General features: G+C 54.9%; 1 protein-coding gene across 5 annotated transcripts in view; it reads left to right on the top strand.

Moving 5' to 3' along the window:
• Nucleotides 1–8835, top strand: part of ASH1L (ASH1 like histone lysine methyltransferase) — a 180157-nt gene extending 171322 nt beyond the window's left edge. For all 5 annotated transcript variants that reach the window (XM_044266511.1, XM_044266512.1, XM_044266510.1 and 2 more), the window contains 7 exons: nt 284–374; nt 1264–1402; nt 1510–1682; nt 2621–2787; nt 4884–4924; nt 5779–6080; nt 6467–8835. In XM_044266511.1, coding sequence (XP_044122446.1) covers nt 284–374; nt 1264–1402; nt 1510–1682; nt 2621–2787; nt 4884–4924; nt 5779–6080; nt 6467–6558 — 1005 coding nt within the window. In that variant the 3' untranslated portion in view covers nt 6559–8835. The remainder of the gene's footprint in view (nt 1–283; nt 375–1263; nt 1403–1509; nt 1683–2620; nt 2788–4883; nt 4925–5778; nt 6081–6466) is intronic.
• The last annotated feature ends 5401 nt before the right edge of the window (nt 8836–14236 follow it).

Below are 14236 nucleotides of genomic sequence, written 5' to 3'. Positions count from 1 at the left end.
TGAGTCCTTGTGACAGTCCCTGTCCCGGCTCACACGGGGTCAAGCTCCGCTGGGGTGCGGGAGCAGCTCCTCGGGGCGCTTGGCCTGTTGGTCTCGTTCTCCGCCTTCACTTTCCCAGTCCCACCCCAGCGGCGTTGGTCTGGGTCCATGTGGTTGTGTTGACTGAACAGTAAGTCCCCAGTTGGTGGCGAGTTCTAGGTTTGAGTTCTTTTCCTCTTGAGTGGAGCTCAGTAGGCTGGTGTAGTAGTCCCGGCCCTCACCCCCGGCTTTCCGTTCTCACCAGGAGGTACCCATGATTCCTCGGCCCCACTATGCCCAGCCGGGCTGTGTCTACTTCATCTGTTTGCTCCGAGATGATTTGCTGCTTCGTCAAGGTGGGTGCCCACGAGCTGACCCTCCTCCGAGCAGCCGGAGCGTCTGCTCTCTGTGTCGTAGTTACGGTCCCCACACGGCTACTCGTAGCAGTTAAATACGGTTGACCCTTGACCATGCAGGGTTCCGGGGCACCAAGCCCCCCCGCCCCACCCTGGATGCAGTCAGAAATCCACATACAACTTTTGACTCTCCAAAAACTCAACTGCTAATAGCCTAATGTTGACCAGAGCCTTGCTGGCATTATAAATAGTCGATTTTCACATTTTCTGTATGTTACATTTATTGATATATTGGATGCTTACGACGGAGTAAGCTAGAGAAAAGGAAGTATTAAGAAAATCATAAGGTGGGGTGGGAGGTTGGCGTACCAGGTGGTGGATATTATAGAGGGCACAGCTTGCATGGAGCACTGGGTGTGGTGAAAAAATAATGAATACTGTTTTTCTGAAAATAAATAAATTGGGGAAAAAAAAAAAAGAAAATCATAAGGTTTTTTACATTATACCCACAGTGCTGTGCTGCACTCATTAAAAAAAAAAAAATGTGCATATAACTTGAGCCGTGCAGCTCCAGCCCACGCCATTCACGGTTTGGCAGTATTGGCCTGCTATCCTCCAGTCCTGGGGCTTTACACGTTTTCCCCTCCCCCACATAAAACTAATTCAGAGAGACCAGGGTGTCAATAAGCTAAGTTGAGGACTGAGAAAAACTTGCAGGATTCCAGGAGATGGAGGACCTCCGTCATGCCCTCCTCATAGTCCGAAACGGACGAGCATCGCCGTCACACCGCCCGTGGTCGCTCTCTGTGTCTGTCGTTTTAGACCTTAAGCCCTTCCCTGTAGATCCAGTTCACGCAGGCATCATTTAACGTGTCCTGCGCCTCCCTAGGCGACTGCGTGTACCTGATGCGGGACAGCCGGCGCACACCTGACGGCCACCCAGTCCGCCAGTCCTACCGACTGCTGTCGCACATTAACCGAGACAAACTGGACATCTTCCGCATTGAGAAGCTCTGGAAGAATGAGAAGTACGTGTTAAGGTCCTGTCTCTTCCCCCAGCTCTGCCCTTCCAGCGCCGAGCCGAGTATGGCCGAGGATCTCGCCAGTCAACTAAACCTCTCCCTTTCTTCCTTAGAGAGGAACGGTTTGCCTTTGGGCACCACTACTTCCGCCCCCACGAGACCCACCACTCTCCGTCCCGCCGCTTCTATCACAACGAGCTATTCCGGGTGCCACTCTACGAGATCATTCCTTTGGAGGCTGTGGTGGGGACCTGCTGTGTCCTGGACCTTTATACTTACTGTAAAGGTAGGTAACCTGAGCTGCTAAAGAAATGATCTCCTGTCCCCTATTCCTTCCATCTGCAGCTGCCGCTCCCTTCTTATGTCTCTGATAAAAGATTGTCCCAGGCTAGCCATGAAGCTTCAAAGAGCTATGTTTTCTCTTTCTTTTAGCTAGCACTTGGTGCTCATTTAATAAAGGTTTTCTTTTTCTTTTTTTTTCTTGATACTCAATAAGCATTCATTTCCCTTTGTTTTTAACTTAGTTAACATTTCTTAATAATGTCTGCTCCGCATCCTAGTAGCGTCGTCACAAGGCACACTCTTCCAGCCACCCATTCCAGGACCCCAAGGGCCGTCATCAACTCTGGACATGAAACAAACCCAAAAAGCACACTAGTTTTTTAAGCTCCATGGTCACTGGCGTAGGCTATGGAGTGCATCTGTTCTCAGATTCCAGCCCCACCACTTTCTACCGGTGTCCCTGGGCCGCTGGCAGGAGCAATTGGTGCCTATCATGGTGAGAAGCAGCTCACCTTCTCTGTTGTAGCAAATGGTCCAGAAGGATACGTACTCAAGCATCAGCCGCCTGGGGCTCCATCATTCTGGGGACTCCATCCCCTGGTTATAAAGTCCTCATTTCCAGATGTGCCCCCTCATTCGTCCTGCCTTTGCTCTCTCCTGGCGTCCCCATGCTGTGCTCTGTGTCCCTCAGATTGCTGCAGCACTTGGGTGAGCTGCCTGTCTGGTCCCCCCACCCCGCGGCCCACCCTTACACTCAGAGATACACACACCACGCCTCGTCTCCTCTTCTAGCACTGCTGTCTGAGGACTCTGCCTTCTTCTGCGGTCACCACATGCCTCTCCGCGTCCCTCCCAGTGGTGCGGACTCCTCTCTGGGCAGCTCAAGCTTAGGGTGAAGGAGGGGAAGGCAGGAGGGTTCTTTAACAGTATTTGAACTCCTAGGGAGACCCAAAGGAGTGAAGGAGCAAGACGTGTACATCTGTGACTACCGGCTTGACAAGTCCGCACACCTGTTCTACAAAATCCACCGGAATCGCTACCCTGTCTGCACCAAACCCTATGCCTTCGACCACTTCCCCAAGAAGCTCACTCCCAAAAGAGATTTCTCCGTAAGTCTCCTTCCTCCTACCTGTCGTACAAGGGCAATATAGTTCCCACAGGGAATTCCTAGGGTTGGAACCTTCAGGCTCTCCTCTACTTCATCCTGTTAGTCCATCCCAAACTGTAGGAATCGGTCTCTAGTTATTAGGATTTTTTTTCTTTGTCTTTCTCTCTCTTTTTTTTTTTTTAAGTAGGCTCCATGCCTAGCATGGAGCCCAACACAGGCCTTGAACTGGTGACCCAGAGATCAAAGACCTGAGCTGAGATCAAGAGTCAGATGCCCAACTGACTCGTCCACCAACGTGCCCCTGTTTGGGATTTTTAAACAGCAAACATACATTTATTCTGCATTTCCCGGCACGTACATACGCTTGCTCGGCCCTTCTCGGCGCGCCCACGCATCTGTTCGGCATTTCCTGACACGCGCACACACCTGTTCTGCACTCCCCGGCACGGGCTGATTCTCAGCAAGTCGTCAGTGTCCGCATTGTCATCAGGATCTCTTCGCTCATCTCTCCCCGCTTCACTGGCTTGGCCCTTGAGCTCATGTAGTTTTTTTTTTTGTTTTTTGTTTTTTGTTTTTATATTTTATTTATTTATTTGACAGACAGAGATCACAAGTAGGCAGAGAGGCAGGCAGAGAGAGAGAGAGGAGGAAGCAGGCTTCCCGCTGAGCAGAGAGCCCGACGCGGGGCTCAATCCCAGGACCCTGGGATCATGACCCGAGCCGAAGGCAGAGGCTTTAACCCTCTGAGCCACCCAGGCGCCCCGAGCTCATGTAGTTTTTAAAGATGTTATTTATTTATTTGACAGACACAGCAAGAGAGGGAGCACAAGCAGGGGGAGCAGGAGAGGAGGAAGCAGGCTCCCCGCAGAGCAGGGAGCCCAAGGTGGGGCTCGATCCCAGGACCCTGGATCATGACCCAAGCCAAAGGCAGACGCGTAACGACTGAGCCACCAGGCGCCCCTTAGTGTAGTATTTTGTTGAGTTTTCATATCCATAATTTTAAGCAAGCAAGCCGAGAGAATATCAAGAACCCTGAGAAAACTTTGGTGAAAATAATTCAGGGCTTTTCCCATGTATCTCTGCACTTAAAATGTAAGACACCATCTTTATATAAAATGTGAAAAGTACAGAGGCATTAAGAAGAAAAAACTGGGGGCGCCTGGGTGGCTCAGTGGATTAAGCCGCTGCCTTCGGCTCAGGTCATGATCTCAGGGTCCTGGGATCGAGTCCCGCATCGGGCTCTCTGCTCAGCAGGGAGCCTGCTTCCTCCTCTCTCTCTCTCTGCCTGCTTCTCTGCCTGCTTGTAATCTCTCTCTGTCAAATAAATAAATAAAATCTTTAAAAAAAAAAAAAAAAAGAAGAAGAAGAAAAAACTGTATATCATCCCACTACACAGAACATAACCACTGTTAACATTTTCATTTCTTGCCTTTTTCGTATGCTTTTTCTTTAAATTGTTGTGAACATAGTGCCCCAGTGCTGTGCCATTCATCAGTCCGCAAAGGCTTTGGACATCCATCCGTCCATCCGTCCATCCGTCAGTGCGTTTGCTGTCCTGAAACTCTGGACTGAGCTACTCATCCTTGACTCTGCTTTTTGTGGGCTTCTCAAAACTTGGGGCCGTCTCCCACTCTGTTCTTAACGTGTTAAGAATGTTAAGAAACCATCTAACCGGAAAGAAACTTTATGTCCATTTCCCCCTATTGTTTTCGGATTTCTCTAAACGGTACTTACGGCCTGTTCTCCCCACCCACCACCAAGCCCTGCCTCTCCTCTGGACTCCTTTGGTCTTGCTCGCTCGGGCAACAGCTCTCAGGTCAGCCTTGAAGCCCCAGCCTGAACTACTCAGGCGTTAGGATGGGGCAGACGGGACTGGGAGCCCGTCCCCCTTACCATGGTCACAGGCGGGCAGGACACCGAACCACTGTGGCCTTACAGACTGACAGAAGGACCGGCCTTCCGCCCTTAAGGCACAGCCACCCAGCTCGGAAGGGCTCTGCCCTGAGTTTGCTTTCCTTCGTTTCCCTCCCCGTCCCGTTTCCCAGCGCCCCTGAGCCAGTTTCCGCAGCAAACTCAACGCCTTCCCTTTCTTTGCAGCCTCATTACGTCCCAGACAACTACAAGAGGAACGGAGGGCGGTGAGTGCGCGGGGGGCGCGGGGAGAGCCCTTCTGGGGGGGCGGCGACTTGAGTGGAGCAAGAGCCGCAGCACGGACCACCGGCCCCCCGAGAGCTGGGGGCTCTGACAGTGGCCTGTGGAGCCGGCAGCGGCTCGGAAGCCCTGGGTGTCCGAGGCCCAGGCCTCGACGGAGCTTTAGTCGGGGGCGGGGAGGAAGACTCCCCGGGAGCAGAAAGAGGACAAGAACGCTCTGAAACGGAACTCTAGACCGGTGCAGAGGAGTCTCCTTTTCGAAGGTTTCTGTAAGCTTCTCCCATCACCTCGAGGCGTGTCCGTTCTTGGGGCCTCCGTCGAGGACCTGCCATCCCGTGGCTGCTCAGGACAGAGCGTTCGCCGAGCGTGGTGGCCGCGGAGCTTCCACTTGTGCTGGTCTTGACCGGAGAGTCTTGTTCTCGGAGAAGGAGCAGTGAAGGCTTTCCTTCGATTTCGTTCCGTTGCCTTTCGTTTCCTTCTGTTTCCTTACGCGGTGGGTGGGGCCATGAGGACAGTCGGGAAAGGCGGACGCCCCATGGGATGGTCCCTGTGGCGGGACTGCAGGCGTCACAGGGTCGCGTCGTACTTCTCTGCCAGCTGGCGGCTTGACCAGCTCCACGGTGGTGCATGCTTCCCTGAAGGACGGAAGATTGAGTTTTATAATTAGAAAGTAGATTTCAGAGAAAGGCCGTGATTTGTGCAAGTAATGATAACAGTGATGGCCAGAGCCGAGGCTTCTAAGAGCTCGCTCGGGATCTCCAGCCAGCCGGAGGCCCCTCCGCTCCTCCCCCCTCCCCTCCCCTGCACGGCCTTAGTCAAAATTCCCGCTTCCCTCTGGCAGGTCGTCCTGGAAGTCCGAGCGCCCAAAGCCCCCCCTGAAAGACCTGGGGCAGGAGGACGACGCTCTGCCCTTGATCGAAGAGGTTCTGGCCAGCCAGGAGCAAGCCGCCAACGAGATGCCCAGCCTGGAGGAGCCAGAGCGGGAGGGGGCCGCTGCGGAAATCAGCGAGGGGGCCAAGAAGCCAGAGGAGAGTGGGCAGGACCCCCAGCCCGCATGTACCCCTGAGGAACGAAGGCACAGCCAGCGGGAGCGACTCAACCAGATCTTACTCAATCTCCTTGAAAAAATCCCTGGGAAAAATGGTAAGACAGAATCGGGCTTGTGTCCCGGGTTTAATTTAAAGGGGATATTAGGAAGGAAGGAAGGAAAAAGAGCAACTTGCCACCCCTTGCCCAGGACGGGAAGTGTTCTGCAAAAACATCCCGGTTCTCTGGTGGGCCCCGCCCCCGCGCACGGCTCCATCCCGGGAGGGGGACTGAGTGATGGGAGCCCACCCCCACCCCCCCCATCACCCCTCCACCCCCCCCCACCACCCCCCCCCCAGCCGTCTCTCCTGAGGCTGGAGGCGGGCCCGAGGTGCCCAGAGGTCAGAACAGGCGTCACCGGACTCCTGTGACCTCCTTAGAGCTCAGACCCGGAACGAGGAGCGGGAGGGGTGGTCGCTGAGCCTCCCTGGTTCCGTTCGCAGCCATCGACGTGACCTACTTGCTGGAGGAGGGCTCGGGCCGGAAGCTGCGGAGACGCACTTTGTTCATCCCGGAAAACAGCTTTCGGAAGTGAGCGGCCCAGCGGCTCGAGCGCCCGCCGCGCGTGGAGCGCCCCGTCCTGCCTCTGGGCCTCGGAGCGCGGCCGGGGCGGGCGGGGCCGCGTCGCTGGCCTTGGGTACTTCACACACCGTGGAGCTAGCGGAGAGGAAGGGGGTCTGTCTAAACGGCGCGCTCCGACTCGGCCTCCTCTCCACCGCTTCCCCCAGCGGGTTTGTGACCGGACGAGGACCGGGCACACGGGGGTGACCGGAGCCTCGTGGAACTTGACAACACTCGCCCCTGCCCCCAGGCTGGGTCTTTCTGTGTCACCCTCCGGTCCCACGGGCCCTGCCGCCGAGCTGCTTCCTCTGCCCAGGGGTCCCGCCCCGTCCAGCAGGAGGGGACCCCCCCTTCTCTGTGGGCTCCAAGAGCTACCCCCAGGGACCTCAGACAGAAGTGGCAGCTGCGGCCTCTTTCCAGACAGATCCTGGCCCGGGAGGGTTTCTCCTTTCTTGCCCAGTCAGGTCAGAGTAAAACGCGAACTGCCGAGTCCAAGCACTTGCGCCCTCCGCCCTTCTCCCTGCCTCTCCCCCCGGAATGTAATCGTGGGTCAGGGAAGGCCCCCATGGGGTCAGAGGGCACAGGACTTGAGGTCGTGGTTTTTGTTTTAACCTTCATAACCTGCCAGACCTGGTTTTTTCTAACAAGAAGGCCAGGCCCCTGCGGTACCCAGCTGCACCCACGCTGTGGCCGCGTGTGTCTGCCGGGCCCCAGGGACGGAGACGCGTCTCAGAACAGACTCACTGTAGAGCCTCCGTAGAAGCGACCCCCAGCCTCCCCCGAGTCAGTCCACAGACGCCGACAGTGTTCGCCGGTCAGAGTGTCTGTCGTGAGTGCGCAGCATCAGCTCAAAACACTACTCTGTTTTCTCCGTCACCTGGTTTTCAGTGTCCCGCTCTTAGAGACAGGGCTCACCCCCCACGTCCCACGTCCTCCGCCCCCTGGTGACGGCAGCAGGAGGGACATCATGATGTCTCCTTCCTTCCCCTTCTCTTGGCCAGAAGTTACCAGACAATACTGTCTCTTTAAAAATAAAATTTAAAAAGCTTTGCTTTGTTGTCTTCTCAGACATACATATGCATATACGTTTTAGATGTTCTTATAAGAGAAAAGATGGATTTTAAATGTGCCAAGTTGTGTGTGTATATATGTCCGTACGGATGTGTGTGTGTGTGTCTGCTGCACGACTCGGGAGCAGTAGAGCAGGACGCACGGCCCCACCGTTCTCGAAACCTGGACCAATGCTGTCCTCCCTGTATGTTTCCCCGTGATGCCGACGCTCTGACTTGTTTAGGTAGAAACACGGACACCTTCCATTCCATTGAATCTTTGTTTCTTTTTCTCCTTTCTGTGTCGATCTTGAGGGAAGAAAAACAAACAAAAGAGACAGGGGATGCCAAAGATCCCCTCGAGCAGAGAAAAAGCAGAATAAATATTTTATTAAAGAAAAAAGAGAATTAAGAAAATAGTTTGGAGTATTTTCTTACTGTAGAGAAGCACTGTACATTACGGCGAGACCTGGGTATGAGATACGCACGTGCGGAGCCGGACCGTCGCATGCCACGCCACGCCACGCCACGAAACGTTTAAGTGGTTTCCTTTGGTTTTCATTGCAGGGAGCTGGGGGGAGGGAGGTGGGAAATAGGGGCACTTTGGGGGTCTCCTTTTAGTCAAAAAGCAGGAAAATGACAAGAAAGAGATTAAAATTCAATATTTCCTTGAATAGTGTTAAACACTAAAATTTTAAAAAAGACAAAAAAAGAAAAAAACTTTGTAAAAATGTGAGAACAGAAGCAAAAGACACTACGCTCTGTCATTTTATCTTTCTTTTGTTGAAAGACTAAAAACTGAAATGTTTTTTAGACAATCAAATGTTAGGTAAGTGCAAAAACTTGTTTTTTCTTACTGGTGTAGAAATTAATGCCTTTTTTTATTTTTCGGTTATTTTATAATAATGAAATAAAAAGAGCCCCCCAGCTGCCGGGTGGGTTTCGGTGTTTGCAGCGCGGGGCAGGCACTACAGCACCGCGAATAGATACAGTTAGTCTGCATGTCTGTGTGATTGCGGAACACATAAATGCTGCTAATATATTTCCTTTTTACAAAAGCCTATCTAAATAGATGATTGTTTTGATGTTAATCTTTGTAAATTATGTATTACCGATTTTAACATTGGATGTAATTGCATAAAAAGCTTGCATCTCAATCCTTGAAAGTCTAGTATTAAATGGAAAAACTTTTCCTAACAACAGAGTGGTGACCTGCTGGTTCTTTACCCCTTCCCTGTCCTCCGCTTCTCTTCCAGGGTCTCCTTCCTCCGTCCTGTTCCAGACCCGTCTTTTTACCACCGCGCCGCCAGCGTCAGCCCTAAGCCAACCGCCCCGCAGACTATCACCGCGCGCGGACGCGCACGCGCACGCACGCACACATGCACCCACTGGTACTCATGAGCCAGCCCCAGGCTTGGGGACAGTAACTGCAGGCCGCTGTGTCCCACCGTCGCCATAGTAAGCAGCTTCCATAATGCTCATCCACTCACATTCACAGCAGCCCTTTCAGGAAGGTACCGAAACCCGACTCTTTCCTAAGATTTTATTTATTTACTTGACAGAGAAATCACAAGTAGGTGGGGGGAGGGGGAAGGGAGCAGGCTCCCCGCCGAGCGGAGAGCCCAACGCGGGGCTCGATCCCAGGACCCTGAGATCAGGACCTGAGCCAAAGGCAGAGGCTTAACCCGCTGAGCCTCCCAGGCGGCCCCAAACCCGATCTCCTGCAGCAACACAGGTGATGTCGCTTGCCCGGTCCTCCAGCTCGTTAGATCACCTCGGGATAGCCCCGCGGTTACTACTTCCATTTCGTAGAAAAGAAAACTGAGTGTCAGTGTCAGTGACTTCCCAGAGGTCACCCAGTAACCAGTGCTGGACTCAGAATTCCAAAACCTTCATGTTCATCTGCAAACAGAAAAGTGTCAGAAATGGCCCATGTGGCCCTACTAAGGAAGACAGACTCAATCCTGCCAGCAAGTGCAGGGCCCAGCGGAGGTCAGCCCAGGCCGCACGGTGCTTTGGGATCTGCAAACCAGTCCGCGCGTTACCTCACATCAGTGACAGAAGGACCACAGCATTCCGGCGCAACGAACATTCGACAACGTACAACGTTCTTTTATCCACGATAAAAAACCCTTGGAACACAAGGGAGCACAGCTCAGCATGACTAAGGCCGCGTACAAGAACCGCAGCTGCCACAGCTCCCGCTGGCGGAAAGGTGAGCGGCTTCCCCGAGCTCGGGAACGAGACGGGGGTGTCCGCTCTCCCCACTTGGATCTGAGCAGTCCTGGAAGCCCCCAGCCGGGGGCCATCGGGGAAAAGCCGCCACTGCCGCCCGAACGGCGCCCGAATTGCAGAGGAAGACGTGAGACGTCCACCGCCTCCGGGTGGGACGCTGCACACACGACACCCCAAGGCCGCCAGGAAACTGCAGAGCCCACGGGTGGTCTGGGGGGCGCTGCAGGGCGCAGGACGTCCGGAAAGCGCAGCACCGCTACCGGCCGGCCACGAAGCCTCCGGTAGAGAAATTAGGAAAGCGCCCCCCCCCCCGCCCCGTTCACAACTGCACCAGAAACAAGAAAACACCCAGGAATAAACTTAACAAAAGGTGGCGAAGGACCCGTACTCCGAAAACGGTACTGACGGCGCCGACAAACGGAAAACGACTCGGGGCTCGTCGACCGAGGACGACTGCGGCGGAAATGTCCACACTCGGGGCGTCTGGCGGCGCCGCCCGTCAAGCGTCCAGCCCTCGGCTTCGGCCCAGGCCATGATCTCCGGGTCTTGAGACCGAGCCCTGCGTCGGGCTCCGCGCTCGGCACCGAGGCTCTCTTCGCCCGCCGCCCCTGTGCTCACTCGCTCCCGCAAGTAAACACAAGCGCACGTAAAAACTTAAAAACGTCTGCACTGCCCAAAGCAAAGCATGGATTCAATGCCATCCCTGTCAAAATGCCAACAACGTTTTTCACAGAACGAAATCCTAAAACCTGTGGGGAACCGCAGACCGAGGAGCCAGAGCAATCTTGGAAAAGAAAGTCAAGATCGGACGTTCCGACAACTCCGGATTCCAGGTCCTACCGGCGCTGCGGCCGTCCCAACAGTGGTTGGCACAGGACAGGCACACCGTCCCCCGGACAGAGGAGAGAGCCCGCAGCTGGACCTACAACCAACAGCTATTATTCCGGGGCTCAGGAGGCGAGAACGCGCAGCGGGAACACACAAGCCTCCCCGGGCGGCGAGGGAAACCGGCCGCCGAGCGCAGCCCAAGTCCGAGCGCGCTGGGACCCCGCAGGGGGAGACGCAGGAACTGAAGCCGGAAACATCCGAGAAGAGAGCGCCAGGCTCTGTCGCCAGCCACAGCAACATCTTCCCAGCTGTCTCCTGAGGCAAGAGAAACAAAAGAAATATAAACTCTTGTTACTGCTTCAGAATAAGCTTCTGGGGCGCCTGGATGGCTCAGGGGGTTAAGCCTCTGCCTTCAGCTCAGATCATGATCCCAGAGTCCTGGGATCGAGCCCCACGTCGGGCTCTCTGCTCAGCGGGGAGCCTGCTTCCCTCTCTCTCTCTGCCTGCCTCTCTGCCTCCTTGTGATCTCCATCTGTCACATAAATAAATAAAATCTTAATTAAAAAATTTAAAAGTTGGGGCGCCTGGGTGGCTCAGTGGGTTAAGCCTCTGCTTTCGGCTCAGGTCATGATCTCAGGGTCTTGGAATCGAGTCCCACATCGGGCTCTCTGCTCAGCGGGGAGCCTGCTTCCTCCTCTCTCTCTGCCTGCCTCTCTGCCTACTTGTGATCTCTGTCTGTCAAATAAATAAAAAAATCTTTAAAAAAAAAATTAAAAGTCAACTGACAGAATAGAAGGTATTTGCAAATGACACATCCAATAAAGGGTTAGTATCCAAAATACATGAAGAACACCAAAAGATAATAATTAAAGCTAGTAGAGGACACGAACAGACATTTCAAAGAAGACCTCCCAGTGGCCAACGTGAAAACGCGCTCAGCATCGCTCCGCTCTGCATCGGGGAAACGCAAATCAAAACCACAAGGACCGGCCACCTCACAGCTGCCGGCATGGCCAAAACCAAAACCACACGGACCAGCAAGCGCTGGTGAGGCCGCGGGGAGCAGCCCCCGGGCGCCGCTGTTGGGAACACGGGCGAGCACAGCTACTGAGGAAAACAGCGCGGAGGTTCCTCAAAAACTCAAAACTAGAATTACCATCGGATCCAGGAAGGCCACTATCGGAGACTTACCCAAAGGACAGGGAACACTCATTCGAAAAGATGCGCGCACCGCGGTGTGTTTTATTCTTTTACGATGTTCTTTTCGAGTGATCTCTGCAGCGAGTGCGGAGCCTGCTCTGGCGCTCGCTGCGCCGACCGGGCCCGCACTCGCGGCAGCTGCTCCCAGAGAGCAGGCAAGTGTCCCTGCACAGACGAATGACACACACGACGGAACCCTGCGCCGCTGCAAAGCCAGAATGAACTCGCCGCGTGCAACAGCACGGCCGGAACCGGAGGTTCGATGGTGGGAGACACACGTCAGAGGTAAAGGCCGTGATTTTGCCCACATGCGAATTTAAGAAATGAAGGAAATTCTAAAGGAGACAAACCCCAAAACAGACCCTTGTGTTAGAAGGGGGGAGCGATGGGGGTAAGAGGTGAAGGGGACTTACCATCGTGAGCAGAGTCATGTACAGAGTTAACGAACCACTGCACCGCACGTCAGAACTGACACAGCTCTGTATGTGACCTTTGCCAGAATTCCCATTTTTAATCTAGTTTTTAAAAAATAGAGTTGCCTGGGGCTCCTGGGGGGCTCGATGGGTTAAGCATCTGCCTTCGGCTCAGGTCATGATCCTGGGATCGAGCCCCACATCGGGCTCCTTGCTCAGTGGGGAGCCTGCTTCCCCCTCTGCCTGCTGGCCCCCACTTGTGCTCTCTCTCTGACAAAATCTTTTTTTTTTTAAGATTTTATTTATTTGACAGAGAAAGCAAGCGAGCACAAGCAGGCAGCGCAGCAGAAGGAGAAGAAGAAGCAGGCTCCCCACTGAGCAGGGAGCCCAATGTGGGGCTCGATCCCCGAACCCCGGGATCACAACCTGAGCCGAAGGCAGTCACTCAACCAACTGAGCCACCCAGGCGCCTCCAAATAAAATCTTTAAACGAAAAAAATCACAGTTGGCTGCAAGAGCCGGATGTGTGTCGGGCAGGCGGTGCCGCGGGCGCAGAAACAGCACACAGCCCTGCTTCCTAAGTTCTTCGGCCTTGATCACGTAAGCGCTGCTCCCACTACGGCTGTTCCAGACAACACGGGCGAGTGACAGTGACAGCACAGAGCGGCGCCCTCACATCTGCGCCACTTCCTGACACTCCGCAAAGCCTGTGCGGCTCACGGCATCCGCAAGCCTGAGAGAGGCCGGCAGCCGGGACGACAAAACAGTGCCAGGCCCCAGCGACATGCCAGCACGACTGTTCCGAGTTACCGGGGGACCCCTCCCCATGAGAGCCAGCACATGGGAACAGCAGTCAGGCAGGGCAGACCGGGTCCTGGAAACCGGACGCTGTGACAGCACATGGGAATCACCTGTCCCTGTGCACGTCCTACTGTGAGAAGCACTGCTCCCCACGTCAAAGTCCCGTTCGCTGTTTTATAATTTCATGAGAAAAATAGAAAAAAGAAGAAGAAAATAGAGAAGCTGCGTGACCTTGAGTGCTCCCACTCCCAAGGCTGCAGCTGGCGGCTCCGGGCCGAGTGCGAGAGGACAGCCGTCATGCCAAAGCGCCCTGAGGGGTCAGGTCTCCCGAGACGGCCAGCGAGGAGCCCAGCTGGGGAAGGAGGGGGGCAGCAAGAGGCGGCCGGGAACGGCAGCAACGCGCCAGCCGGCTCCTGAGGACCGCTCCCTGCCCTTCTGTCGCAAGCCTCTTCTCACCTTGACACAAGCTCCCACCGCTGGAGGAAGCTGTCCAGGGTCCTTCCCCCGTGTCCCCTGCCTGGTTCTGTCTCCCCGGCCTGCCGGGAGCTCTCCTGCAGGCAGTCAGGGCCAGCACGCGGCCCCTCCGAGCTCCGCCCGCTGTCCCCACCGGACTGAGACACAGCCGCTTCCACCTGAGCACCTCAGGCCCCTTAGTGTGCCTTTGGAAGCTGCACGGTGGGGACATCAAAAAGATCACTTCTGGGGCGCCTGGGTGGCTCAGTGGGTTAAGCCGCTGCCTTTGGCTCAGGTCATGGTTCCAGGGTCCCGGGATAGAGTCCCACATCGGGCTCTCTGCTCAGCAGGGAGCCTGCTTCCTCCTCTCTCTGCCTGCCTCTCTGCCTACTTGTGATCTCTGTCAGATAAATAAATGGGGCCTTTGAAAGAAAAAGAAAAGAAAAGAAAAAGATCACTTCTGTTACCCTTTAATCCCTCCTAGTGCCTCTGATGGGGTTCTTGGGAGCAGAGGGGCAAGGCCCGCACCTCCCCACACCCCCCTACTTCCTCCAGCTCCCGCCAAACAAGGCAAGGGAGCAGCAAGGTCAGGAGGCAGGCTAGGAAGCGGCCTCTCCCCCTCCCCGCAGCCCCTGTCCCAACACCCCTGTCCCAACACCCAGTGACACACACG

The sequence above is a fragment of the Neovison vison genome, chromosome 10 (genome assembly GCF_020171115.1).
Source record: "Neovison vison isolate M4711 chromosome 10, ASM_NN_V1, whole genome shotgun sequence".
NCBI classification, from domain to species: Eukaryota; Metazoa; Chordata; class Mammalia; order Carnivora; family Mustelidae; genus Neogale; species Neogale vison.
Note: the sequence above shows the minus strand (reverse complement) of the source record. Positions and strands in the feature narration are given on the sequence as shown.